The sequence below is a fragment of the Panthera pardus genome, unplaced genomic scaffold, assembly GCF_024362965.1.
Source record: "Panthera pardus isolate Hobbes unplaced genomic scaffold, ASM2436296v1 HiC_scaffold_19, whole genome shotgun sequence".
Classification (NCBI taxonomy): domain Eukaryota; kingdom Metazoa; phylum Chordata; class Mammalia; order Carnivora; family Felidae; genus Panthera; species Panthera pardus.
Genome location: NW_026526754.1, coordinates 14,288,715 through 14,315,783, shown reverse-complemented (window position 1 = coordinate 14,315,783; position 27,069 = coordinate 14,288,715). Strand labels below are relative to the sequence as shown.

General features: G+C 43.4%; 1 protein-coding gene across 3 annotated transcripts; it reads left to right on the top strand.

Annotated features, from left to right (window-relative positions):
- The first annotated feature begins 39 nt into the window (after positions 1–39).
- TMEM231 (transmembrane protein 231) lies at positions 40–25,903 on the top strand. 3 transcript variants are annotated; one of them, XM_053906683.1, is made up of 9 exons: positions 40–2,279; positions 2,679–2,759; positions 4,115–4,172; positions 7,358–7,527; positions 19,619–19,747; positions 20,080–20,223; positions 22,328–22,409; positions 23,536–23,641; positions 23,998–25,903. In XM_053906683.1, exons 2-9 carry the CDS (start codon positions 2,736–2,738, stop codon positions 24,176–24,178), a joined length of 894 nt encoding a protein of 297 aa, XP_053762658.1. In that variant the 5' UTR covers positions 40–2,279; positions 2,679–2,735; the 3' UTR covers positions 24,179–25,903. The 3 variants fall into 3 exon arrangements, with proteins under 3 accessions (XP_053762658.1, XP_053762657.1, XP_053762656.1); XM_053906682.1 differs by having other exon boundaries at positions 2,653–2,759; XM_053906681.1 differs by lacking the exons at positions 40–2,279; positions 2,679–2,759; positions 4,115–4,172 and adding an exon at positions 6,288–7,262.
- The last annotated feature ends 1,166 nt before the right edge of the window (positions 25,904–27,069 follow it).

Sequence of the window (27,069 nt, the reverse complement as noted above, 5' to 3'; positions counted from 1 at the left end):
ACCGGCTGGGGGCGGGGCTTCCGGCGCTCTTAGCCAGGACGGCGAGCCTGCGAGCGGGGCCACACTCAAGGAGGCGGGGCAGGAGGTGGCTCCGCGAGGGGCTACCGGGGGAAGTGGGATGACGACGGTGGCTACAGGACCGTGTTTGAGGGGTTTTGGTGACTGGGAAGGAATTGATGTCGGGAGCTGGTAACAGGAGTGGGGTCTCGGTGGCCGTTCGTAACGGGAAGAGGAGTTTGGGGGTCTGGCCGATAGAACAGGGCTCTTATAGAGGACTTTTCATGAGGGAAGTCTCATTGATGACACGGGGAGGGATTTTGGCGGTGTGAATGCCAGAAGAAGAGTCTCTGGTGGTTGGTGACGGCGAGGGGAGTCTGTTTAGGGCATTGACAGTCTGGGAGTATTGTTTGGTAACAGGTTGGGGGCTCCATACAGGGAGTGTGACTAGTTTGAGGGGATTGGGTGAGGAGAGGTACTGATGACAAGCTGCGGGTTCAATATTAGAGACAGCCATACTAGGTTGTCATGGACCAAGAAATGGAATTTAAAGAAATTCCATTTCCTTCCTTTATTCATGAATAAATGTTTGAGTAAACATTTAAGAAAAGGTATCACAATTATGCATTTGAGGGTAACATCGCACTAATCACAAACAGACCCCTGAACGTTAACTGCAGAGGAGTTAGAAGTGATTGTCAGGCTGGGAGAATTCCCCTGAGGGTTGGTCATAAGACAGGTTTCTATGGCAGTTCAGCAATCACAGCCTAGGCTGTGTGTATGTGTGTGTGTGTCACCTGCCTGAGCATATGCCTGGAGGTTCTCCAGTGATGTCACTCCTTTCTTCCTAGCAGAGTCATCAGGACAGTCTGCTCGGGGTCAACATCTGTTTATGAGCTGATGAATATTAATAAGAATATTCATTTAATTGGGCACATGATCCTTGCCATGTGCTTGTGATTCTGATGCATCTGAAAGGCTTGTATGTTTGAACATTGTCATTCAGCATTTCCTGCAGTTGTAATTCCTGATGGGTGCTGTGGAATCTAGCTTCATTCTACAAGTATTTTGGTTATTTTAAGATTGAATGAGCAACCAAAATAGATTTTTGTTTGCTTGTTTTCTTCTAATGAAGTGAAAAGTCCTTTGAATTTCATACCTAGAAATTATTACTGTTGCAAACAGGAGCACTGTTCTAGGTGTTAGGGAAAAGCAGTGAACAGAACAGACAACACTTCTTGCTCCCATGGAGTTTGCATTCTCATGGGACAAGACAAAAAATAAATGTGTCAGGTAATGGTAGGTGCTGTTTAGAAAATAAAGCAGGGTTGCTGACAAGAGTGATGGTAGAATAGAATGCTAAATAGGTGAAGTGGTTGGCATATTCTAGCAACAGGAAGGAAGCCCTTGTGGCTGAAGCTGACTAAACAAGGGGGAGTGTGTTAGAAAATGAGATCAAAGAGATCTATAACAAAACTGTGTTGAGCTTTGAATTCCTCGTGAAGAATTTTGGATCTTATTTAGAACGAAATGAGAAGCCAACGGAGGGGGGGCGCCTGGGTGACTGAGTCGGTTAAGTGTCTGACTTCGGCTCTTGTCATTATCTCACAGTTCGTGAGTTTGAGCCCTGCGTTGGGCTCTGTGCTGACAGCTCAGAGCCTGGCGCCTGCTTCGGATTCTGTGTCTCTCTCTCTGCCCCTCCCCCGCTCATGCTCTCTCTCTGTCTCTCTCTCAAATGAACATGAAAAACAAAAATTTTTTTAACTTAAAAAAAAGTCAGTGGAGGTTTTTTTAGCAGAGGTGTGACATGTTATGGCTTTCCTTTTGAAGTGATCAGGCTAGCTTCTTTGTAGACTGTAAGAGGTTGAGAATGGCAGCCAGGGGAACAGATAAGGCTATGGTGATAATCCAGGTAGAAGACGATGTTGGCCTAAACCAAGATGGTGTCTGTGGAGGTGGTGGAAAGCAGTTGTATTCTAGATATATTTTGAAGGTACAGCTGACAAAATTGATGATAGATTGGATATGAAGTGTGAGGGAAAGCCAAAGTCAAGCACTTTGCAAGGATGGAATTGCCATTTACTAAAATAGGGTGGAGCCAGCTTCTGGGGGGGGGGAGGGGGGCACATGAGAATCAAGGTTTGGTTTTGGCTGTATTGAGTCTGAGATGCCCAAGAGACACATCCAAGTGCAGTTGTGGAGTAGGTGAATAGATCAATGAGTCTCTCAAATTCAAGAGAAAAGTATTTAAAGTTATTGAACTGGATGAGATCAGCTAGAGGGTAAGTGAAAAAAAGTGAAAATACCTATTTTACAAATAGAATTAAACACTGAGGAATGAAGGTGGATGTTCACCATCTGATAATCAGGGAATCAGTGGAGGGGTTAGAAATTAGACTGAAGGGCGCCTGGGTGGCTCAGTCAGTTGAGCATCTGACTTCGGCTCAGGTCATGATCTCACAGTCCGTGATTTCGAGCCCCACGTCGGGCTCTGTGCTAACAGCTCAGAGCCTGGAGCCTGCTTCGGATTCTGTGTCTCCCTCTCTCTCTGCCCCCTGCCCTGCTCACACTCTGTCTCTGTCTCTCAAAAAGTGAATAAACGTTAAAAAAAAAAAATTAAGAAATTAGACTGAAGACCCCTGCTTCCTTTTACAGAGCAGGTCATTGTGTTCTAATCCAAGGCCTGCGTATACCATGTTGCACCTGGAAGACCTTAGTGTTCACTTCTTGAGGGAAAGATGCCATCACTCACCAACTTACAGGCATGTAACTTGATGGTCTCACTAATGTGCACTTCTCTCTTCTAGTTTACCTACTTTCTTGATAATGTCCTTTTCCGGTTCACTATTCTAATTAGCTTCTTTGATCTGCCTTGATGATATACATCATCTTCTTTACCTATCAGGCCATTATATTTAGCTTACTGAATGTTCTGAAAATACTGAATGCCTTCATTGAGGGGATGACAATTTGAAAAGGTGAGTCAAAAGAAAAAATAGGATAAGGAAAATGTGCCATTACATACTAACAGACATATAAAACATGCAGAATAAATGGCAAATATTGGAGAGATATGTGAACATGAATGTTGAGAGATGGCTAATGCCATGGAGGCCAACACAAAACCAAGTGAGGTTTATCAAGAAAGACTTCACAGAGAATGTGAATCTTATGTTTCAGAGAGAAGGGTACATTTTCCAAAGAGTAAACTTCGCTTAATAGATAGAAACAAAGGCTGGGTTGGAAGAGGGAATTGGGAAGCAGTATAGATAAATACTGGTGAAAGGAATGTTGGAAAGCCTTGAAGCAAGCATTTAGGCATTTGAAACTTTTTCAAGATAACCCTGAATGAGAGCTTCTAGAAAAGATTAGAACATGGTCAAAATGTGTAGTTTTAAGAGAACAACTCTCTTTGTCCTTAAGATAAAGTGTATGAAACATGAGACAATTAGGGAAATGGAAACTGAGAACTCCGGTCTCAGTTACAAATATATGAAAATGGCACAATATACACAGACCTTGAGCATTTTTAAAAACTCACATTCCTTAAACCACAAAAACTAGCTTCTTCAAATCATGGAATCAAAGAGTAAATATTTGTATCCATTATGATTTTTTTTTTAATTTTTTAATGTTTGTTTATTTTTTAGAGAGATAGAGCATGAGCAGGGGAGGGGCAGAGAGCGAGGGAGACACAGAATCCAAAGCAGGCTCCAGGCTCCGAGCTCTCACCACAGAGCCTAAGATGGGACTGGAACTCACAAGCCGTGAGATCATGACCTGAGCTGAAGTCGGTTGCTTAACCGACTGAGCCACCCAGGCGCCCCTTGTATCCATTATTATTAAATACTTTTGCAAAGCTCATGGCATCCCAGGGGAGGTACTTCATACACCTAAATTCTCAGCAGTCACCTCCCTGTGTTTCAGCTGTGACTAAGCTGACACTAGCTACAGTTTGTGTTTCCTTCTGTTGAAAGAAGGAACTTTGAAGGCAAACACCTCTTCCTCAGTGTAGAGCCACCCTCAGGAGGCAACTAGAACCATCTATTCTGGAGTCTTATTTTAATGGTTATTTATTTATTTATTTCAGTGATGTTAACATACAGTGTTATATTAGTTTCAGGTATGCAATATAGTGATTCAACAATTCTATACATTACTCAGTGCTCATGAAGGTAAGTGTACTTCACCCATCTCACCCATCCCCCCACCCACCTCCCCTCTGGTAACCACCTGTTTGTTTATATAGTTAAAAGTCTGTTTTTTGGGTTGTCTCTTTTTTTCCCCCTTTGTTCTTTTGTTTCGTTTTTTAAGTTCCACACGTGAATGAAATCATATGGCTTTAATAGTTATTTAAATAAATGAAAGTCATTCACTTAAATCACAGATATAGTATAATGTCAGAATCATAATATAGATTTCAGCCGTACAATTGCTGTATTTAAGAGCTGTGTTGCCACCCCAGAAAAGGTTTTTTTTTTTTAATTTTAAATCCAAATTAGTTAACATATAGCATAATAATTATTTCAGGAATAGAATTTAGTGATTCATCACTTACATGTAACGCCTAGTGCTCACCCCAAGTGTCCTCCTTAATGTCCCTTGCTCATTTAGCCTATCCTCCTACCCAACACCCCACCAGCAACCCTCAGTTTGTTCTCTGTATTTAAGAGTCGCTTATGGTTTGTTTTCCTTTCTGTTTTTATGTTATTTTTGCTTCCCTTCCCTTATGTCCATTTGTTTTGTATCTTAAATTCCAAATATTAGTGAAATCATATGATACTTACCTTTCTCTGCTTATTTCGACTTATTTCGCTTGGAATAATACACTCTAATTCCATCCACATTGTTATAAATGGCAAGATTTCATTCTTTTGGATCGCCAAGTAATATTCCATTGTATACATATATACATTCAAGAGTGGCTGCACCAGCTTGCATTCCCACCAGCAGTGCAAAAGAGATCCTCTTTGTCTGCATCCTCGCCAACATCTGTGGTTGCCTGAGTTGTTAACGTTAGCCATTCTGACAGGGGTGAGGTGGTATCTCACTGTGGTTTTGATTCGTATTTCCCTGATGATGAGTGATGTTGAGCATTTTTTCATGTGTCGGTTGGCCGTCTGGATGTCTTCTTTGGAAAAGTGTCTATTTGTGTCTTTTGCCCACTTCTTCACTGGATTATTTGTGTTTTTGGGTGCTGAGTTTGATTAAGTTCTTTATAGATTTTGGATACTAACTATCTGATATGTCATTTGCAAATATCTTCTCCCATTTTGCCGGTTGCCTTTTAGTTTTACTGATTGTTTCCTTTTCTGTGCAGAAGCTTTTTATCTTAATGAGGTCCAAATAGTTCATTTTTGCTTTTGTTTTCCTTGCCTCTGGAAACATGTCAAGAAGTTTCTGCAACCGAGGTCAAAGAAGTTGTTGCCTGTTTTCTCCTCTAGGATTTTGATGGCTTCCTGTCTTACATTTAGGTCTTTCATCCATTTTGAGTTTATTTTTGTGTATGGTGTAAGAAACTGCTCCAAGTTCATTCTTCTGCACGTTGCAGTCCAGTTTTCCCAACACTATTTGCTGAAGAGACTGTCTTCTTTCCATTGGATATTCTTTCCTGCTTTGTCAAAGATTAGCTGGCCATATGTTTGTGGGTCCATTTCTGGGTTCTCTGTTCTGTTCCATTGTGTCTGTTCTTGTGCCAGTACCATACCGTCTTGATGATTACAGCTTTGTAGTATGGCTTGAAGTCTGGAATTGTGATGCCTCCAGCTTTGGTTTTCTTTTTCAGGATTGCTTTGGCTGTTTGAGGTCTTTCCTGGTTCCATACAAATTTTAGGATTGTTTGTTCTAGCTCTGTGAAGAATACTGGTGTTATTTGGATAGGGATTGCTCAGAAAAGTTTTAAAGCAAGGATGAGTAGTACCAGACCATATATGTCAAAATCTTATGGCTGTTATTGTCATCTTAGACTATGGGGAGGACCCTGGATAGTTTTTCCAAATTGTCATGTCTTTACCTCTCAGGTGTCTGTGTTGTTAGGATCTCAGCTATTCTCTTCATCTAAAAGGCATTTCTAGGGGGGGCGCCTGGGTGGCTCATTCGGTTGGGCATCCGACTTCGGCTCAGGTCATGATCTCACGGTCTGTGAGTTCGAGACCCGCATCGGACTCTGGGCTGACAGCTCAGAGCCTGGAACCTGTTTCGGATTCTGTGTCTCCCTCTCTCTCTGACCCTCCCCTGCTCATGCTCTGTCTGTCTCTGTCTCAAAAATAAATAAATGTTAAAAAAAAAGACATTTCTAGGTTGCCTTCAAAATAGAGGCATCAACTACCGATTTTTCTCTGAACACACTACCTTTTGGAACTGCAATGTGATCCTTCAGGGCCTCCTTCTGCCAGGAAATACTGGCGGGGGGTGGGGGGCGGTGGTGATAGTGGTGGAAGCATTCAATTAAGTGATGAGCCAGTGTCATCTCTGTGGAGGACCCCAGCTTCCCTTAGAACCGGTGGCGAAGCTTGTACCCAGTATAAGGTAATGAAGTATAGCCGAGAACCATGTAGTAATTATCTTTTATCCCTCGAAGATCTCAGAGATTTGTGTCCCGTTTCTCTGTCCTGTTACGGAGTATAGTGAAAGCAACAAATTTTGGAGACAAAGGGACCTGGCTTTGGTCTTAGCGGGGCCACCGCCAGAACTACAGCCACATTTGTGTTTTCCTGTAATGTATAGTGTGCTGTGACTGATTGGACTTAACTATGCACAACACTGGGGATTAACAGTTGACACATAAGCAGGTAGTTACTTCAAGTCAACTTTTAGGAAAATCCTATTTTGCGCAAGTATTAACACAGGGCATGGCGACGATTCTGGGCTCGGAAATACCCTTTTTCCACTTAGCGTTTGGAAAAGGAACATAAGGCCGAAAGGAGGTCTAACGCCCACCAGCGGGCACCGCCCCCTCTTAGCCCCACCCCTACCAAGGCCCCGCGTTCCTTGCTATTGGTTCCTCTCGCTGCGCCGTCCGTTGCCGTGGAGACCAAGGCTATGGCAACCAGGAGAAGCCAAACTTGGTCCTTCCTCTGGAACCGCGAGGGCTCCAGCACAAGGGGCTGGACTCCGCGCGGAGTTCATGGCGCTCTACGAGCTTTTCTCTCATCCGGTGGAGCGCGGTTACCGCGCGGGGCTCTGCTCCAAGGCCGCGTTGTTCCTGCTGCTGGCCGCCGTGCTCACGTACATCCCGCCGCTGCTGGTGGCCTTCCGGAGCCACGGTGAGCTTGCCCGCGGCCCCTGAGCGCACAGTTCCCCGCGGCCCGCTGTGCCGGTGCCCGCCTTCGTGACCTCCCCATTGCCCTCTCTATCTCAGGGCTTTGGCTGAAGCGGAGCAGCTACGAAGAGCAGCCGACCGTGCGCTTCCAGCACCAGGTGCTACTCGTGGCCCTGCTGGGACCCGATCACGACGGGTTCCTGGCCTGGAGCACGTTCCCCGCCTTCAACCGACTGCAGGGGGATCACCTGCGCGTCCCGCTGGTTTCGGTAAGTGGTTCTCCCTCAGGCCTAGAGGCCCACCGGGACTGGGAGAGGGTGGCGGGGGGAGGGTGAGCGGCCCGGCCTGGGGAAGCCCAGCTTGGGTCTTAAAGGTCGTGAACCCACGAAAATTGTGTACACAGGCACATTGGCCTGTGTATATGTTTAATTTCCCGGGAAGTGACACTGTTGACTCATTTGACTTCAAGCAGTCCGCAACCCCAAGAAAGTTAGCCACTGCTGTTAGCATGTGTCCTACACAGAGACCCGAAGCCTGGGGACAGCCTGTGTCTCGTCCCCGTCATTTCCGTGGGCCTGGCCTGATGGATGAGTGGTCGCGAAAATTCCTTTATGAATCACAAAGGCCGAAAGGTGTTCTTATTAATTACCCCACTGTGTCGCTGCATTTGTGCATCGCCCCAGAGACCGGCAAGGGCATGCATTTTTAATGCAGACCTGACACGTGGAAGCCGAGGCGCTCATTGGTCAAGGGACCTCCCCAGAATGTGCTGGGGGCCCAGTCCCGCCTCCCTGGATTTGTAAGCGTGGATGCTGCTCCATTTTGCAGCTGTCCAGGATGAAAAGGAAACATTTTACTGTCTGTAATTTAGTATTTGGTTCAGGATGAGTGTTTCCTCTACATTCACCCCCTTTCTGCTCGTTTTCTGAAAACATTTTCCTTTAGAAGTATAAAAATTCTATTTTTTCTTCTTCCAAAGTTGAATCTCTTTACCCACAAAAAATTTTTTAATCTGATTGGACATATGAATAACAACAAACAAAATATGAATTCAGATTGTTTTTTTCTGATTACTTTAAATTTTTATATTTTTTTTCTGGTGGTAAACATGCATGCTCATTGTAAAATATTAAAGAATTACAAGTATATATAATGACAAAGGTACATGGTAGGCATATGTATACTTGTTAATTAACCTTATTCTTTTTAAAATCTGCATAGTATTTCACAATATGGAATAACTGTAATGGATTTAACAATTCTCTCTTGGTGAATGTTTGATGTGCTTTTACTTTTTCACGGTTAGAATACTGCAGTGAACAAGATTTTGAGTAAATCTTGCACCTTTAAACATCAAATTGTAAGGAATTGGAATACAAGCTGTTTGTTGAAATTGTATCAGTAAACATAAAACTAACCAAGGAAATAATTACTAAATCCAGTGAAATAAAAAGTAAGGAAAAAGGAGAAAGGTAAAGGATTTACTTAGTCATAATTATGGGAACACTGAATATAGATTGACTAACCAAAATGAGGGTTAAACTCAGTTGAGGAGTGGAGGGCAGAAAACTAACCTTTCATCTCTCCTTGTGGCAAGTCAATAGAGAATGCCCAACACTGAGAAATACAGAAGTGCCTGTGCCAATGTTATTTAAAGACATGGAGATACATTTCTGCATAATCAGTAAATGAGATGAAAATATTTGCCATGGGGCTGGAAGTCTGCTGCGTTTTGTAACAAACATTGTTGAACACCTTTGATTCTTTAAATGATCAGGTATTTTAAATTAATTTTAGAGGCATCTGGGAGGCTCAGTCGGTTAGGCGTCAGACATCGGCTCAGGTCATGATCTCACAGTTGGTGGGTTCGAGCCCCACATCGGGCTCTCTGCTCTCAGCATGGAGCCCGCTTTGGATTCTCTGTCTGCCTCTATCTCTGTCCCTTCCCCATATCTGTTTCCAAATTGCATTCTCCCTCTCTCAAAAATAAATAATAAAAACATAAAAAAATTGCCAGATGGGATTAAAAAATTGACTTTAAAACATAGAACTGGAGTAGGAGATAAATCTCCTTCAATAACTCCTCACGAATCATTACATGTTGCCCATTTTTATTCTTACTGGAGATGATAATGCCTGTGGAGAAGGGTGACTATGGATGAGAGGCTGTGTCAAGATGTGCTTACTTTTCACTGTATACCCACTGTATTTCTCGTGTTCCACAGGCATGTGATTACTTTCCAAAAGTGGAAGCAAAGGCGTTGTTTATTCCAAACAAAAAATTAACTTGCTCGTTTTACTTTAGGTTAGTATTCCCTGTCTTTTAAGTTTTTGGTAGAAGATTTTTTTCATCACATTTGTGTATTCCTCTCTATCATACTCCCTGGTTACTTGAGTCTAAGAATTAATTAGGAAAACTTAAAAATAATCATGAAAACAAGGATACAACATTAGGTTTTATTCATTTGTTCACCCACCAACTGACTGGCTTCCCCGACTGACTGCTAGTTAGCGAGGCTCTTATCTCTGTAACCGGAAACTACTCCCTCAAGAGCACTGCTCATGTTCCCCCTGCTTCGCCAATTTTTCATCCACGAAACCAAGACAATCTCTTATTTTTATGGTGCCCAGAACTATTAATCCTTTTTAATACCAGGTAATTTTACACTATGTAACACAAAGCCAAAGCTCCTTTTTCCTAGTCTTTCTTTTCCCTCCATTCCAGGCCAGTGTCTATAAGTAATCTATGACTATGTCATCTGTGTTCTTTCTCAGTAAATGATTTGCTTCGTTCTAGCTGAGCTCTTGGTTTGAGAATAATTTCCAATCATAAGATATAAATCAATGAGCTAGAAGATATAGTGCAAGTACAGATCTCAACAGCAACTCAACAAATAAACTCATTAGGAATAAGCTTAACAAGAAATGTACAAGATCTATGTAAATAAAAAGACTGGTGAATGACACAAAAGAGATCAAAAGAATGGTGATTTCTGTCATACTCTTGGATAGGAAAATTCAACATCATAAAGATATCTCTTCTCCCTTGGTTAATCTATACTTTCAATGCATTTTCAATGAAAACGTAACAGTTTGGAGGGATAGACAGAAACTCTAGCACAAAGAGAAGGGTAATACAAGGAGAATAGCTCTATCAGATAATAAACTATACGTTAAGGCCATAATAAGTAAAGCAGTGTGGTTTGAAGAACTTGTATAAAAAGTATAGAAAAGGACTCATATATCATAAAGGTGGCATTTTAAATCAGTGACGAAAGCTGACTTACATAATAAAATGGTGTAGGGACAACTGGGAAGCCATATGGAAAAAGTTAAAATGGAGCCAGGGCTCAGACTCTACACCAGAATTAAAGTCCAGACAGATAAAAATTCAATTTAAAATGTGAAATAAGGGGCACCTGGGTGGCTCAATCGGTTAAGCCTCCAACTTTGGCTCAGGTCATGATCTCACGGTTCGTGAGTTGGAGCCCCGCGTCAGGCTCTGTGCTGACAGCTCAGAGCCTGGAGCCTGCTTCAGATTCGGTGTCTCCCTCCCTTGGCCCCTCCTCCACTCATATTCTGTCTTTCTCTGTCAAAAATAAACATGAAAAAAAATTTTAATGAAATAATTAATGAAACAAATGGTGGGCGAAAGCTTTTACATCTTGGAATAGGAAAGGTTATTCGAAGTGTGACATTAAATCTAGAAGCCATAAAAGAAAATTTGGGGTAAATTCAACTCTATAAAAATAAAAATAATTTTTTAAAACTATGGGCATGGTAAAACCCATAAGCACAGTCAAAACCCAAATGACAACTAGGACAAAGTTTTATTATTTGTATCACTTGTAAAAAGCTCCTTTCCCTAACACAAAGTGCCTACAGATCTATAATTAAAAGACCAAGCACCCACTAGAAAAACAAACAAAGAATGTAAACAGTTCAGAGAAAAGGAAACATATTTGACTCTTAAATATATGAAATCACACGCACGATTAGAGAAATGCAAAGAATATATTGAGATGCCATTTTTTAATCTATCAAATAGGCAAAAATTGAAGTGTGACAACACCGTGGTCAAGACGTAGGGAAGTGTGTGAGCACTTTCGTATGCCACTGATGGGAGTGTAGATTGGAACAACCTCTTTGAAGGAATACATGTCCTTATTTATCAAAATTACAGATGTACAGGCCTGCTTCAGGCCTGCTTCCATTTCCAGTGAGGTACCCTAGGTTTGTGCACACATGTGAAACGAGTTATGTAAAAAGTTGCTTATTGCAGCCTTGTTTGTAATTAGGTAAACAACCCATGTAGTAATAGAAGACTCAGCAAAGAAATTGTGGTACATCTGCCCAGTGGAATGTTGCATAGCTTTTTTTTTTTTTTTTTTTTAAGTTTATTTAGTTTGAGAGAGAGTTCCTGTGCAAGTGGGGGAAGGGCAGAGAGAGAATCCCAAGCAAGCTCCATCCTGGGCTCAATCTCAAGAATCATGAGATCTTGACCTGAGCCAAAATCAAGAGTCCTAGGCTTAACTAACCGAGCCCAGGTGCCCGGCATAGCTATTTTTTTAAGTTATTATTTTAAAAAAATTTTTTTAAATATTTGTTTATTTTTGAGAGAGAGAGAGACAGAGTGTGAGTGGGGGGAGGGACAGAGACAGGGGAAGATACAGAATCTGAGGCAAGCTCCAGGCTCTGAGCTATCAGCACAGAGCCCAACGCAGGGCTCGAACTCATAAACCGTGAGATCATGACCTGAGCCAAAGTCGGATGCTCAACCAACTGAGCCACCCAGGCGCCCCTACTCCCCTAAGTTGTTTATTATTATTATTATTATTATTATTATTATTATTAGAGAGAGAGAGAGTGCATGCATGCACACACACAAGTTGGGGAGGGACAGAGAAAGAGGAAGAAAGAATCCCAAGCAGGCTACACTCTAAAGCAGGTTTGACACGGGGCTCGAGCCCACAAACTGTGAGATCATGACCTGAGTTGACATCAAGAGTCAGACGCTCAACGAACTGAGCCACCCAGGCACCCCTAGCTATTTTTTTAATGAAGTGGATCTCTGTATATTGAATTACCTCCAAAAGAAATTGGTAAGTACAAAAACCAAAAATTATATATTGTAAGCTTCCATTCATATAAAAATAATAGAAAAAATAGCAACATATGTGTGTGTGGTTGTATACACATATACATACATGCATGTTCTTTCTCTGGAAGGATTCAAAAGACACAACACTGATTGCTCTGGGGAAGGAATTAAGTAGCTAAGGTTAGGATGGGAGAGAAACTTTTTCACTATATGTTCTTTTGCTGTATACCCTTTTACCTTTTAAATTTTGTACGATAAGAGTGTAATACATATTCCAGATTTTTAGACTATAACGACAACAATTTTTAAAGGAAAAAATTTAGAAAGTGCCCAAGTAAGGCAAAAACAAACCAAAAACAATAACAGCTGCTAAGTATATAAAGTGACACAGCCGCTTTGGAAAATAGTTTGCAGTTCCTCAAAAAGTTAAACTAGAATTACCGTATTTTCTAGTACCTCCATGCCTAGGTATATGTGTACCCAAGAGAATTGAAGACCTACAGCTACACAAAAACTCATGCACAAATGTTCATAGAGGCTTTATTTCTAATAGCAAAAAACCCAACCCAAATGTCCATCAACAAATGAATGGATAATTGAAATGTGTTATAGCCATTCAATGGAACATTATTCAACCACAGAAAGGAAGGTTCAGCGTGGATGAACCTTCAAAACATGCTAAGTGAAAGAATCCAACCACAAAACAGCACAGCGTATGATTCCATTTATATTAAATGTTCAGAATAGACAAATCTGTAGAGACAGAAATTAGGATTCCACAGGCTTGGGGAATTGGGGGAGGGGAGAGATGGGTAGTGACTCATGTGCTTGGGGTTCCTTTTCTGGATGAAGAAAATATTTTGAAATTGGAACTTAGATAGTGGTCATAGTTGCACAACTTTTGAATATCCTAAAATCTACTGAACTGTATATTTTATCATATGTGAAGTAAGTCTCAGTTTTGTTTTAAACCAGGTGGGTGATCTTATGGTAACACACCAGGGAAGCAGTGGTTTTAGGTCAAGGTTTGACCAAATGCTGGGGAGTGGCTTTGTGGTTGCTAATTTGGGAAAATGCCTCAGCAGTCAGAAACGGCCTTGCTTCTCCTTTTGGTCAGATCACCTTGCACGGCGTCTCTAAAGTCCCTATGCTTTAAATGCTTTCAAAGTCTGAGTTTCTTGTTGTTGCTATTGTTGCTAATGACAGAAGGAAAAAAAAAAAGCACAGGGTGACCTCTCTCTTCAATAAGGTGAAGGTGACTTAGCTCTTTAAGGCATGTGTGGACCCATAGAATATGGGGGCTGAAGGCTATAAAGGGATTCAGGAAGGTGAGTGGGGAGCATCATGCGTCTGAGATACCCATTTTGTTTTCACATCTCTCAAATCAAAATCTGTCCTCTCTAAGGTATCTTACAATAGCTGCTGCCGGGAGACAGGCTTGGCATAGTCCTCATTGCCTACCCATGTGCAAACATCAGATGTGCCAGGGTCAAAACTTCCAGAAGGGACAACGGCATCTTGAAAGAAAACCCCAGCAACAATAATTAAACATTATCTTAACCCTGAGAACCAAATGTTGGCCATTTGGAAGGTTCAAGAGGCACTTAAAAATAGGCTAGCTCTACATAACTTTTAAAATTTGTATTTGAGGGAGGGAGGGAGAGAGAGAGAGAGAGAGAGGAGAGAGAACGCGTGTGAGCTGGGAAGAGGGGCAGAGGGAGAGAGAGAGGCTAATTTTAAGCAGGCTCCATGCTGAGCATAGAGCCCAACGCGGGGCTGGGATCATGACCTGAGCTGAGACCAAGAGTTGGATGTTCAACTAACTGAACCACCAAAGCACCCCATAATTTTAAAGCCTGCTTAAGAGCCCAGACCAATGGATTTTAGTTAATTTTTAAAAACTATTTTATCAGAAAAAAAATTTTATTGGGGCGCCTGGATGGCTCAGTCGGTTAAGCGTCTGACTTTGGCTCAGGTCATGATCTTGCGGTCGGTGAGTTGGAACCCCGCATCAGGCTCTGTGCTGACATCTCAGAGTCTGAAGCCTGCTTCGGATTCTGTGTCTCCCTCTCTCTCTCCCCTCCCCACTCACACTCTGTCTCTCTCTCTGTCTCTCAAAAATGAATAAATGTTAAAAAATTTTTTAAAAATATTTTACCAAAAGACAAAATTACATAGAAAAGCATGGCTAACATTGAGTCACAAAGTGATGCAAGAGTATCAACATGTAGAAGTTTTAGGAATCCCTAGATCAATTTATTATGTATATATATGTATATGTATATACATGTATAGTATATATACATATAATAATATACATATATATGTATGTACATATATATAAATAAGTGTGTGTGTGTGTGTATATATATATATATATATATATATATATATATACATAGTTTTATTTGAGAGAGAGTGGGTGAGCAGGGAAGAGGGGCAGAGAGAGAGAGAGAATCTTAAGCAGGCTTCACACTCAGCACCAAGCCTGACTTCGGCCTCAATTCCACGATCCTGGGATCATGACCTGAGCGGAAATCAAGAGTCAGACACTCAACTGACCAAGCCATCCAGGTGCCCATATAATAGGTGCTAGGATATAAAGTAACGGTGCATTTTATAATTGTTGGTATCTTAGGTTCATTGAAATGCAGGTAGCAAGGATTTGATGAGTCTAGGGTCCATAAAGTATTGGTCCCTACTTTGCTGGAGACCGAAAGACTGTGCCAAAGAGTATTTTCAACATTAAAAGAAAAAAATGAAACACCTAATGATGACAAGTAATACAGCACGATGGACACTGGTATACACTAAGAAATTAAACTTGGGGCGCCTGGCTCGCTCAGTTGGTACGCCATGCAACTCTTGATTGTGAGTTTGAGCTCCACATTGGGTATAGAGATTACTTAAACATAAAATCCTTTGAAAAAAATTAATAAATTAACCTTTGATGAAAGAATATGATATGAAAGAATTAAAAGGTATGAAAGCAAACAGGGGCCTAACAAAATTCCAACAAGCCATCAAATACTAAATACCATAGAATCTCCAATGGGGAAAATGTTACAAGTTGGAGCCCTCTGGAAGTAATGGCGGTGATTAAATTTACAGCAACTCTCACAGTCAGGTGGTGTGCATGTCAGTGGGTCTTGTTCCGCTCCACACCCATCCTCCTCCACCCCGCTTTGTCCTGCTCTCTGAGTTGCTGAAAACCACATCCTCCTTTGCCCACTGGCTCTCTGTGAGGCTCGGCCTGTAGGAGGTATGATGAGCTTACTTCTGGGAGTGGGAGAAAACTTGAAACTACAACCAGAGGGAAGAACCATTGCCCGGGTTAAGCAAACCGAAGGAAGAAGTCTCCTCCAGCCTTATTGATTCCCTCTGGTGGGTTCTTTCTTCCAGGCTCCTGAGGTCTGGGTCCCAACTCCTTGAGGTAATGCCAGCCTCTTCCCTTCCTTCTGCAGACCTAGGTGTGGTGCTGCTTCCTGCCGTCACCCTAACTTGGTACTCCCCTCCTGCCTTTCTGATCCTCTAATACCTTTGTTACTAATTATTCCCTGTACTACACTCCCTCTGTTAAAGTTATTGTTTACTTTTGTTTCTGTCTTCCTCATTGGCCCCAGATGGATCTAGGCACACTGATGAGAATTGACCAAACCTACCAATGCCTGCATTTATCTCATCTAGTATATTTGTATTGATTTCACATATATCCTAAAGGATTATCCTGCTTTAACCACCAGAAATCTTTAAAATTAGGGTTCTTTTTTAAAAAAAGTTTATAATGTTTATTTATTTTTTTGAGAGACAGAGAGAGAGTGGGGGAGGGGCAGAGAGAGAGGGAGTCACAGAATCCAAAGCAGGCTCCACACCATCAGTGCAAAGCCTGATGTGGGGCTCAAACCCACAAACTGTGAGATCATGACCTGAGTCGAAGTCAGACACTTAACGGACCGAGCCACCCAGGCACCCCTGAAATTAAGGTTCTTGTGGGCTATTGTAGAAGGAGCACTAAATAGAGCCTGTAAATCTAAGTCCTAGCCCCAGTTCTGTCACTGGGTCCCCTACCCTTTCTTAGCCTCAATGTAATACTGTAAAGAGCTCTTTTTAATTATTGCTAATTATTACTATAGCTGAGGTATGCAGAGGAATCAGATGGGACAATCAATGGATATACAAATAGCTTCAAATTGCACATATGCCTTATAAAAATAAGGTACTGGTATAATTTATGAATTCTCTCAGCCAAACACACCAATCGGGTTTTAGATACTAACCTTGAACTTGTGTTAAAGAAGTATTAGCTCTCTGAATGCCTGCCTTTAGACCTGTTGCACATGTGTTAAGCTTGATTTGAACTCAGCGGAATGAAAGGGTGGATGTCATCAGTGGTCCAAGTGCTGGCACAGAAATGCAGCCCACCCTGCCCACCCTGTGGGGGTGACAGCCGGACCTGGCGGCGGGCACTTGTGGGAGATGCAGTGCATACATCATTCGTTCACCCCCCTGCTGCCTTGGCCTCAGCCTCCACCTCCCTCCTCACCCACTCGGCGGCACTGGCCTCGTCGCTCCCTTAAGCACTGACCCACTTTGCACACAGCGCAGAGCGCGGAGCGGGTGAACTTTGTCAGCAGGGATCACTCTTACCCCAGATATTTCTGTGCCTCATCACCTCACTTCATTCTAGCCTCCCACAGTCAGATATTCCTGAAAATTTCCTGTAAAAAATGGCTGTGAAATCCTACCCTGTCTTTCTTTCATTTCAGCCTATTTTATCTCTCTTTGTGGCACTTACCACATTTATTTGTTTATTGATTTATTTTCTGCCTCCCTGGCCGGGGACAAAAGCGCCATTAGGGTAAAGAGTTCATCTGTTTTGGTTGCCATTATATTCCCAGCACCCGACAGTGCCTGGCACCTAGTAGGCCCCTAAAAAAATACTTGACAACGTAACGTGTGAATTTAACAGGCAGACACTAAATTATTCCCCGGTGTCAGATCCCTGTCCTGTGTGAACTTGAAGCAGAAGTGTGTGCACAGACAGAACACAGACTTACAAACTTTGATGCTGGCTTTTTGCAAAAAGATTTGTCCTACCCAACATTTTCCCCTTGAGGGTTTGGTTTTTTAAGTCTGGGCGTTTTAGTCCTAGAAAGAGGACGAGATTCTAAGTCAAAGATGAGGTTTCAAATCCAGTCTTTACCACTACTAGCCACACATGACAAACCCCTCCATCTCCCTGAACCTCAATTTTCTCGTCCATACAGTGGGGATAATACTCGCTCTGCTTCCCTCAGGCTTTATTGTAAAGATCAAATAAAAAATGCATTTCTGTCCCTCCCACACTGTGTTGGGGTCTGGATTCTTCTGGCAACTCATTCCAGCCACTCTCCTGTCCTGCAAGTGGAGACGTTTGATCTTTGTCTTCCTCTCCACTCCTAAGATCCAGAAGGCAGGGGTCCGCTACATAGAGTTAACGCGACTTTGTCTCGCCAGTCTTCCCAACCGAAGAAAATTCACGGGAAGACAAGGCAGCCTGTTCCCCATCCTACTCAAAATTGCTAATACCTCATTGCCTCAGCGACTTGATCGCCAGCCTTGTAACAGATATCTCTCCCCTACACCTGTGAAGCTGATGGAACAGGACAGAGAAAACAGAATCCGACAGAGGAGAGAGAGGGCAGGCTTCTCTGTCACAAGGCCTAGGATAAGGACATTATTGTCTAGAAGGAAAGACATGATTGAAAGGTCCTGAAAACTGAGCTGGCTTCATCTCAAACAACCGTAGTAGCCCGAAAAAGAACAAAGAATCTCTTCCTTGCATGGTAGTAATGGCGGAAAGCAAAATGAATCTGTTCACAGAGCATGAAGATGAGAATGTTGATATACCATAGTAGAATCTTTCTGAGGACGTACAGGGGAAAAGGGTCACTTGTAGCAACAGGATCCAGAGCTGTGCCAAGGAATCGTGTCACAGTGATCTTATTTCAGTGACCATCTTCCCGGTTACTCATTTTAGGGTCCCTATGGGGTGGGACTATGGGAGGTGAGGCCGGATTCTGGTGTTTTTTATGAGCCGTCATTTGCCTTTTTCCTTCCTTAGGTCTCTGTTTTCCCTACTTTCATGTGCATAATTTATAAATCATCTGTGTAGTTTTAATGCCTCACTGATTTTACATAGCTTCCTTTTTCATTGTGTTGATTGGTACTAAAAGAGGCACTCAGCTCCCAAGCCCCGACATCAGTGATGAGAATGAGGTCCATTATCGACAGTCTAAAACAAAGACGCTCGTGGTTAAACAAAGTATACGTAGAGCTCGGTGGTTTTCTTCTGAGTCTGTTTGGGGGAATGTGTAATGAGGAAGATTCATTTCTTTTCTATTTAAAACATTTTTTTTAATGTTTATTTACTTTTGAGAGAGAGTGCAAGACTACAAGCAGGGGAGGGGCAGAGAGAGAGGGAGACAGAGGATCGGAAGCAGGCTCTGCACTGACAGCACAGAGCCCGATGCGAGGCTCGATCTCACAAACTGTGAGATCATGACCTGAGCCAAAGTCGGATGCTCAACCGACTGAGCCACCCAGCTCCCCTTTTTTCTATTTTAAAAAGCTGACTTCTAGGGGCGCCTGGGTGGCTCAGTCAGTTAAGCGCCCGACTTCGGCTCAGGTCATGATCTCACAGTTTGTGAGTTCGAACCTCGCATCGGGCTCTGTGCTGACAGCTCGGAGCCTGGAGCCTGCTTCACATTCTGTGTCTCCCTCTCTCTCTGCCCCTTCCCTGCTCATGCTCTGTCTCTCTCTGTCTCAAAAACAAATAAACATTAAAAAAATTTTTTTTTAAATAAAATAAAAATAAAAGGCTGACTTCTAGAGAAGCAGAAGGCAATTCTAATGTGCTATTTAAATATTCCATGTAAACTCAGGATGTGTTTCCAAAGAAAAAAGAACACGCCAGCAGCACAACAAACCAAAAAGATCAAAGGAGACAATGAAAAAAGAAAAATGCCATCCCGGTGCTGTTGATCTTGCCACTTCAAGTTCCTCTTCAGTTTGAGAAGCACTAGTACGAAAGCTCAGAGGCCACGCACATGGCGTCTCTTTCCCTGATATTGATCCATTTATACCCATTTATTCCTTTGTTTCTTTTGGTGGGGGAGATAAATCCTGTGAATAGCAAAGGAATGGGTCACGTGTACAACAGTGGCTTCTTCCCAGACTCATTAAGGACCAGGGTCACTGGCCCTCTTTGGGTTTCCTAGACTCGAGAAGAAGACAAGAACCAGGATGGGAAAATGGACATGTTACATTTTAAACTGGAGCTTCCTCTGCAGTCCACGGAGCATGTTCTTGGTGTGCAGCTCATCTTGACTTTCTCCTACCGATTGCACGTGAGTCCATTCCTCGCGGCAGCCCGTCCCCTCCCTTTTGTCTTTTAATAGAATGGAGCCCTCTCCCTGAGCTCTAGGGAAACTCACGCTGCAGAAGGCTCTATTATGAGGTGTAGTTTGGGGTTTAATTGAGGCAAATCGAATGCTTCTCATCGGGGTCCTATTAATGTAGGTGAGATGCTAAGACGCTCAGAGGGTTTTCTGTGCTTCCTGCTTGGCTAACCCTGGTGTTTAAGGGACTAGTAGGCAGCAACCACAGACAGGGATGCTGGGAACGCAGAGCCTTCCGATGTGACTGAAATGGCTATCGTCTCTCCTTGTGATGATTTCAGAGGATGTCGACATTCGTGATGCAGAGCATGGCGTTTCTCCAGTCCTCCTTTGCTGTGCCAGGGTCCCAGCTCTATGTGAACGGAGACCTGAGGCTGCAGCAGAAGCATCCCCTAAGCTGCGGTGGCCTTGACGTTCGGTACAACGTAAGGGTGCTTTTTACTGTCCGCCTCTTTTGTTTCTCTCTGTTACCGTTTCCCAAGTTCTTTGAAGAGGGAGGACATGAAAGTTGGAAATAGCATTTTTCTGTGGGTGGCACGGAAGAGGATTTCTGAGGAATTCTTGCCATGAATTCTTTCAAAACATAGAGACAGATACACCTGTATTTGTATCTAAAAAGAGGGGGGGAAATCTGTCTTTAAGAACTAAACTGCATGTTGTTTTTGGGTGTCCGTGTGCACACACACGGCACATTCCAAGCGGTGTTTTGCAGTTCGTGTAAAACACTGGGGGAATCGTACTAACCACCGTTTATTAAGCACATAACATATGCCAGCCCTGCGTTAAGAGGTTTAAATATATCATCTCATTGAATCATGACAGCAGCCTCGTGAGACGCCTGCTCCTGTCATTTCCCAGCTCTCCAGCCTCTTGTCCTATCACGGTCCCCCTGGCTGCTTTCTAGCCACACGGGCCCTTTTGCTGTTCCTCAAGCCTGCAAAAGGAAGTTCCTGCCCCCCCCACCCCACCCACCCCCAGGTTATGCACTTGGCCTTTCCCTCTGCCAAGTGTCCACACAGCCTGCTCTGCTACTGCATTCGGGTCCCTGCTGGAATATCCCTGAGCACAGTCCTTCCCTGACACTCCTTTCTAAACAGCATTCTCCTCCCTGCCCACCACTCCACACCTAGATTTCTTTTCTGTACTTCCACTGGAAATATCAAAGATCTGTTTTCAGTTCTTTGCTAGCTGTTTTTCCCCAGTGGCAAAAGCACTGACATCTTCTATACTGTCACTCCAGTACCTAAAACAGGGCCTGGCACACTGAAAGCACTCAGACAGATTTGTTGAAAGACTGAACTCTCCTTTCACACATGAGGAAACTGGGGCGGATAGAGACTAACGAATTTTCCCCAAATCCTGCCGCTTGTAAATAACAGAACCATGAACTGTCTCTCCGGGGCTGGAACTCATGCATATGATCGCTCATGACTAACCTATCTTTTACCACATGGGGGGCCCACATAAGTTGGGCTGCTCTACTTTTGAAAATGAAATTCAGTGTTATCAGTTATTACAGGCAAAAACCAGGACTGTTCCAGATAAATGTATTTATGGTCACTTTAGCCATAATCAATATAAGTTAAAAAAAACAAAAGGAGGGGGACTATAAGATATAAACCTTTTTTTTTTTTAAGCTTATTTATTTTGAGAGAGAGAGAGAGAGAGAGAGAGAGCAGGCATGCATGAGCAGGGGAGGGGCAGAGAGAGAGAGGGAGAGAATCCCAAGCACGCTCAGCAACGTCGGCTCAGCACAGAGCCCAACACGGTGCTGAAGACTGCAGCTGAGTCTGACACTCAACCGACTGAGCCACCCAGGCACCCCAAGATATAAACATTTTATATGAAGGTTTATATAGTAGCATATGTCAACAAGAATGTGATATTAGAAGGCAGGAGATGTTTCCTTCTTCAAAGGATTAGATGCTTATTATTTGTACTTTATCCTATTTCCATTTCTACACTTAAAAGAGATAAATTACAGAGCATTCAAGGAAGAGCAAGAAAAAGACAAAGGGGTTGAAAATATGGTCTCCTTAAAAAATGTAAGGAATTACTGCTCCCCTTGGAATAGAGAGGGGTATTTTATAACTAGCTGTAAAAGCTGTGAAAGGTGGATATTGACCCCTGTTTCTATCCCTGCAAAAGGGAAGACTGAACATAGATGATTTAAATTATTGGGGTGGCTCAGTCGGTTAAGCGGCCGACTTCGGCTCAGGTCATGATCTCGCAGTTCATGAGTTCGAGCCCCGCATTGGCCTCTGTCCTAACAGCTCAGAGCCTGGAGCCTGCTTCAGATTCTGTGTCTCCTCTCTCTCTCTGCTCCTCCCACTCTCTCTCTCTCTCAAAAATAAACATTAGAAAAAATTGTTGCACGGGAGGTCATCCATTCTTGAAGAAAGGGTTACTGATGCCTGAGCAGGCCACCATGCACGAGAGGCCAGTCTCAGCTGTGGGTGGGTGGGAGGAGAGAAGGATGAGTGGAAAAGTGGCTGGGGGCTCACTCCACACCCTCCTGCCACATCCCAGGTGTCTGTAATCAACGGGACCAGCCCTTTTGCCCGTGACTATGACCTCACCCACATTGTTGCCGCTTACCGGGACAGGAATGGTGAGTCATGGGTACAATGCACTCAGCTGCTTCTCCAGGACCTTCCAGGTCAGTGGGAACATTGGACAAAACCACAACTGGAGCTCTTGTCAAGATAAAAATGTCCAAGCCAGTGACTACTCAGTGATGGGAGGGGAACAGGCTACCTAGGGTCTGTCCTTTTCCTCCTGATCTAAAGACCCCGCACCCCGCCCCTGCCATCACTACTCTTAACGTCCAGCAGGTGAGTGCTCATTTATGTCCCATGTTTATTGATCACTAGCTTGATGGATTTCTTTTTTTCTGTAAACGCCTAATTGAGTTGCTCCCCCACCACACGTGTAAAAGGAGCCAAAGACAAATTGCTAACCCTGGCTTTCAGCTAGAAGTAGGGAATGTGACTGACTTACCCCCAAATAAGCAGCCGACGTAGAGCAGGGGGCCTGGCGTTCTGGCTGGAACGCTGAGCGTGTCCATCCCTCAGAGAGGAAAGGCTCTCGGGCCAGTGTGTGTGCTTGACTCAGCACATTGGTCTGGTTGGCCGTCTGAGGTTTCCTCTAAAGGCATCTGAAGCATTACGTGGCAGCCGGACATCGTAGATACCACCCACACACATTTATCAAGTTGTGAGGACCACAATCCCAGTACTTCTTCCTGAATTTTTGTAATACACTGGTGGCATTATTCCCAAACCAGAGGAATGTTAAAACAAAAACACTCATCTACAACTTTTCTTTCTTTATTCCTTCCAGTCTTTGTCCATATGCAGATTTTTTTTATACAGCTCTTATCATAGTTTATAAAACATTTTAGGATCCAACTTTTTTTTTTGTACTTCCCCGCGCTACTACAAAGCTTTAATTGGTATTATTTTTAGTGGTAGCATAGTATTCCTTTGCTTAGCCATTCAACAGTGGAAGAACACACAGACGGTTCCAAGTTTGTAACATAAATATTTTGACAAGTGTTTCAACAAATAATTTGTGAGCAGCTTTGCACAGTCAATTCTCTTTCCTTCGGAGTCATTTTTTTGGGAAAAGTTCTGATGTGCAGAATTCGCATGAGGGGTCAAAGAATACTTTGATAGTCCTTGTTATTTTATTGAGAGAGCATTCATGGATTGATTTAACTCCTGCTTGTGTTGCAGTAACCACCGTCCTGATGGACTCCGACCCCATCTGGCTGGTGGGAAGGGCCGCCGAGGCTCCATTTGTGATTAACGCCATCATCCGGTACCCAGTGGAAGTCATTTCATATCCTTTCTGTTAAAGAGCCATAGTAGCTCAGTTTCAAAAACAGGAAAGTGCCTCCCTTGTCCCAAGAAGGGACAGATATGGGAAGCCTCCGATTGGAAATTGCTTAAATGACTCCGTCTGCTGTTCGTGCAGGGACAAAAAACAAACAAACAAAAAAAACAACCTCATTTCCTCTTCATATCTCTGGACGATTCTTCAGACCAGAATCATCCATATGTATGTATTAATAATCTTCTATCGTCCCTTTTATCATAAGGGCATTTGAAACATTTTTGCCATTTCCTGTCTAAACTAAACCTTTGGCTTAACTTCCACTTAGAAAATATCATCTGTGACTCCTTAACTGGCTGTACTTATCTACCAGGATTCTGGGAAATGATAAAGTTTGCCTGGATCCAGTATGTCAGTATCCTGCTTATCTTCCTCTGGGTGTTTGAAAGAATCAAAAGATTTGTGTTTCAGAATCAGGTGGTGACCACGATCCCTGTCACCATAATGCCCCAGGGAGAACTGTATAAGGAGCACTTATCATAAGACCATTTCTGAGAACTAAGCAGGACCCTGGCTACCTCAGCCTTGTCTTCTGGGAACGGCCATCTTAAGAAATTTTTGCAAAGAGCTCCTCATGGACACGTGCCCGTGTGTGTCCTTTTCCTATCAGAGACAAAGGACAATCCGTTGTAAGTTTTCTCTACACAAATTCCATGTCTTCTAAGCACCTCCAAAATCTTCAGGGACTAGTTTGTGGAAACATCCAGAGGTTCCTGAAGGCTATAATTTGCTTTTTTTTTTTTTTTTTTTTTCCTTAGACTTGAATTTCAGGAGAAAACTGCAGTCAGTTCAGAACTCTTGGAAAGAGTCCCATCTCTGGTCAAGCAAAGACTTTTCCTCTCTTGAACTGAGAAACATGCTATGCATTTCTTCCCACTATTGTAAACCACTTTTTACTCTTTTCAGGCCTCTCTTGTGAGAGATATGCAAATCAGTAGCACTTTCCACTCCTGAGCATCTAAATTTCCCATTCAGAACTTTGGTTTCCAGAACTGAGAGGTCCTTGAGGGGGAGAATGGGAGCGAGAGAAAGGGAGCGCTGGAGAGCACATGCACGCACACGTGTCCAGTGGACGACTCCAGGACACCGGGACCATCCACCTGCCCTCAGGCTAACAGACACTGGTCTGTCATCAGCTGGGCTGAGCAGCCCTTTATCCCTGCCCTGCTGTGGCTGGCTTTGTGCCCTGCCTTTTGCCCTGTCTGTGCCCCTGGAACAGCAGGCTGAAGCCAGAGTGCTCTTTCGCTCACAGTCCCCTCCGCAACAGTGGGGGAAGTAAGGATTATAACAACAGTTTCTTTCTCTCTGGCCCTGACCCAACAGCCTGGACACTTGCCACTCCTCCTCCTTGACAGCCCTCCCCCACTTCTTGAAAAGGACACGGGTGACAGAGGACCTGTTGTTGGTATTGGCTCCCACTGCCAACAACCACAGAGTTTGTTTGGAGGGCTAGCAGGAGACCCAGCTACTTGTATTTCCTGTGATGAAGGGACAGGGTGCCCGTCAGAGTGAGCGGCTTTGGGGAGAACGAACAAGGTGCACTGAGGGGGTAAAGAGGACGCTTGCCCGCCCAGGACAGCCTAATCCGGCCTGGTTGTTAGCAGAATGACAAGCGGTCCGACAGGGTCAACCTCCTGCCTAAGTGAGTGTCATCAGGATGGCACTGCTGAAATGGGCCTCTGTTGCACACGGAAGGCTAGTTCGCCGTTCCTGGCCTGAGGAAATGAGCTGTCCTCAAAGGACAGACGGATCTGCTTTATGATCCCAAGATGTCACTGGCACTGGAGACACGCCTGCTCTGAACCATGCTTCAGGCCCACCCACCCACACACTCCTCTACACGCGTATGCCTCAGTTTACCTTGGAGATTCAGTTCTCATTTCCAAAGCACCTTTTCTTCCAGGCTGACCAAGATAAGAGTTTTGGAAACAGCCACTTTGAAGTATTCAAGCACAAAACTAGCTTAACACTGGCCCCTCTGCCTTGTCTTTTACTATCTAGGGCTGTTTATATACCTACACAGTTTTTCTTGGGATTTAAATGAAAAACGGTTTCTGGTTTGAATCACAAAAAGGTAAGGAGAAACGGGAAGATCGCTAAAGACATGAATTAACACCGCTTTGCATTTTGTTAAATTATTTTCAGGCAGAACTTGTATAAAGAACCATGATGTTTTGTACCTTTCTAATTAAAATATTCAAAATGGAAGGCTGCACGTGTCTGTTATGAGCCGACTTCACAAAGTGGGTGGGGATGGGGAGGGCAGAGGTTGCGCACACTTCTCCCAGTTACTCACCGGCAGCCTTCCGTTGCCAGGGCTCTGCCCAAAGACCTTGGAGCTTTTGTTAGCTCTTTGGCAACATCCCCTGGTCCTGCCCCAAGTAAATGTGAGTTTTTGGTGGAATCCACATGGCCTGTGGAAACCCACAGGCTGGAAAATTACAACCGTGTCTGGTGAATATCAAATTATTTACGGATCAGATGTTGGTAGCTTCCGAAGGGGAATGACACAGTGTAGTTGGAAGAGGGGAAAGGTGAGAAATATGCAGGATTTTATCCTGAGCTGTAACAGCTAAGTCAAGGTTTGAGACAATTACTCAATATGTGGGGTGTAGCGAGGGGGGGAGGGAAGATCTCTAATTTTGGTAAATGATTTTCCAGTTTCTGTTTGAATCAGGTGAGGCTCCCTAAGGCCCTGCTTAGGTCCCATCATGTAAGATTAATAAGGCAATTCTCTGTCTTCTTTTTTTCTTTCTCTTCATGTTCATGCTTTTTAAAAGACGTCTTGTTTCTTTCTGACCGGAGAAGTTCTAAATGCCTATTGGGGAAAATGTAAAATTACAGAAACCTAAAGAAAATAAGTTGTCTGTAAATGTAGAAGTTATCACGATTGGCATTCTGGCACACATCTTTCTAATCTTTTGTAGTCTAACTTTTTCATTATCATAAACAACACTTCTATGAACCTTGTGTATAAATCCTTCTTGCCAGTTTATTTCCTTAAGTTAGATGCTAGAAAGGAATTACTAATTCAGAAAGCTTATGGCCGTTCTTAAGGATTTAAATTCATCTTGCCAAACCGCATCCTGGAAAGAATGCACTAATTTATAGTCCCAGCAGCAGAGACTTCTTTTAGATCCCAGCACGGATTATAGGAGGTCAGAATTTTTTTTCAGATGCCTGGACTCTGTTGTTATCTGGGCGGGGGAGGGGGACGGGCTGCTTTACTTTTTGAAATTTATCTTGTATTTACCCGGACTTGCTACCAAGCCTGTGCCTCTGGGATGAGACTAGAACAGGGAAGGGACGGGAGGAGGGGGCAGCCAGCTCTGGGCTTAGGTCCTGAGGGCCACCTGGCGTCTCGGCCCCTCCCA

What these genes read in the sequence shown, in the direction of transcription:
- TMEM231 (XM_053906681.1), top strand. Translation starts at nt 7,124, where the DNA reads ATGGCGCTCTACGAGCTTTTCTCTCATCCGGTGGAGCGCGGTTACCGC. An exon ending in CTTTCTCCTACCGATTGCAC is followed by an intron (nt 19,748 to 20,079) that starts GTGAGTCCATTC and finishes TGATGATTTCAG; the next exon opens with AGGATGTCGACATTCGTGAT. An exon ending in TACCCAGTGGAAGTCATTTC is followed by an intron (nt 23,642 to 23,997) that starts ATATCCTTTCTG and finishes AACTGGCTGTAC; the next exon opens with TTATCTACCAGGATTCTGGG.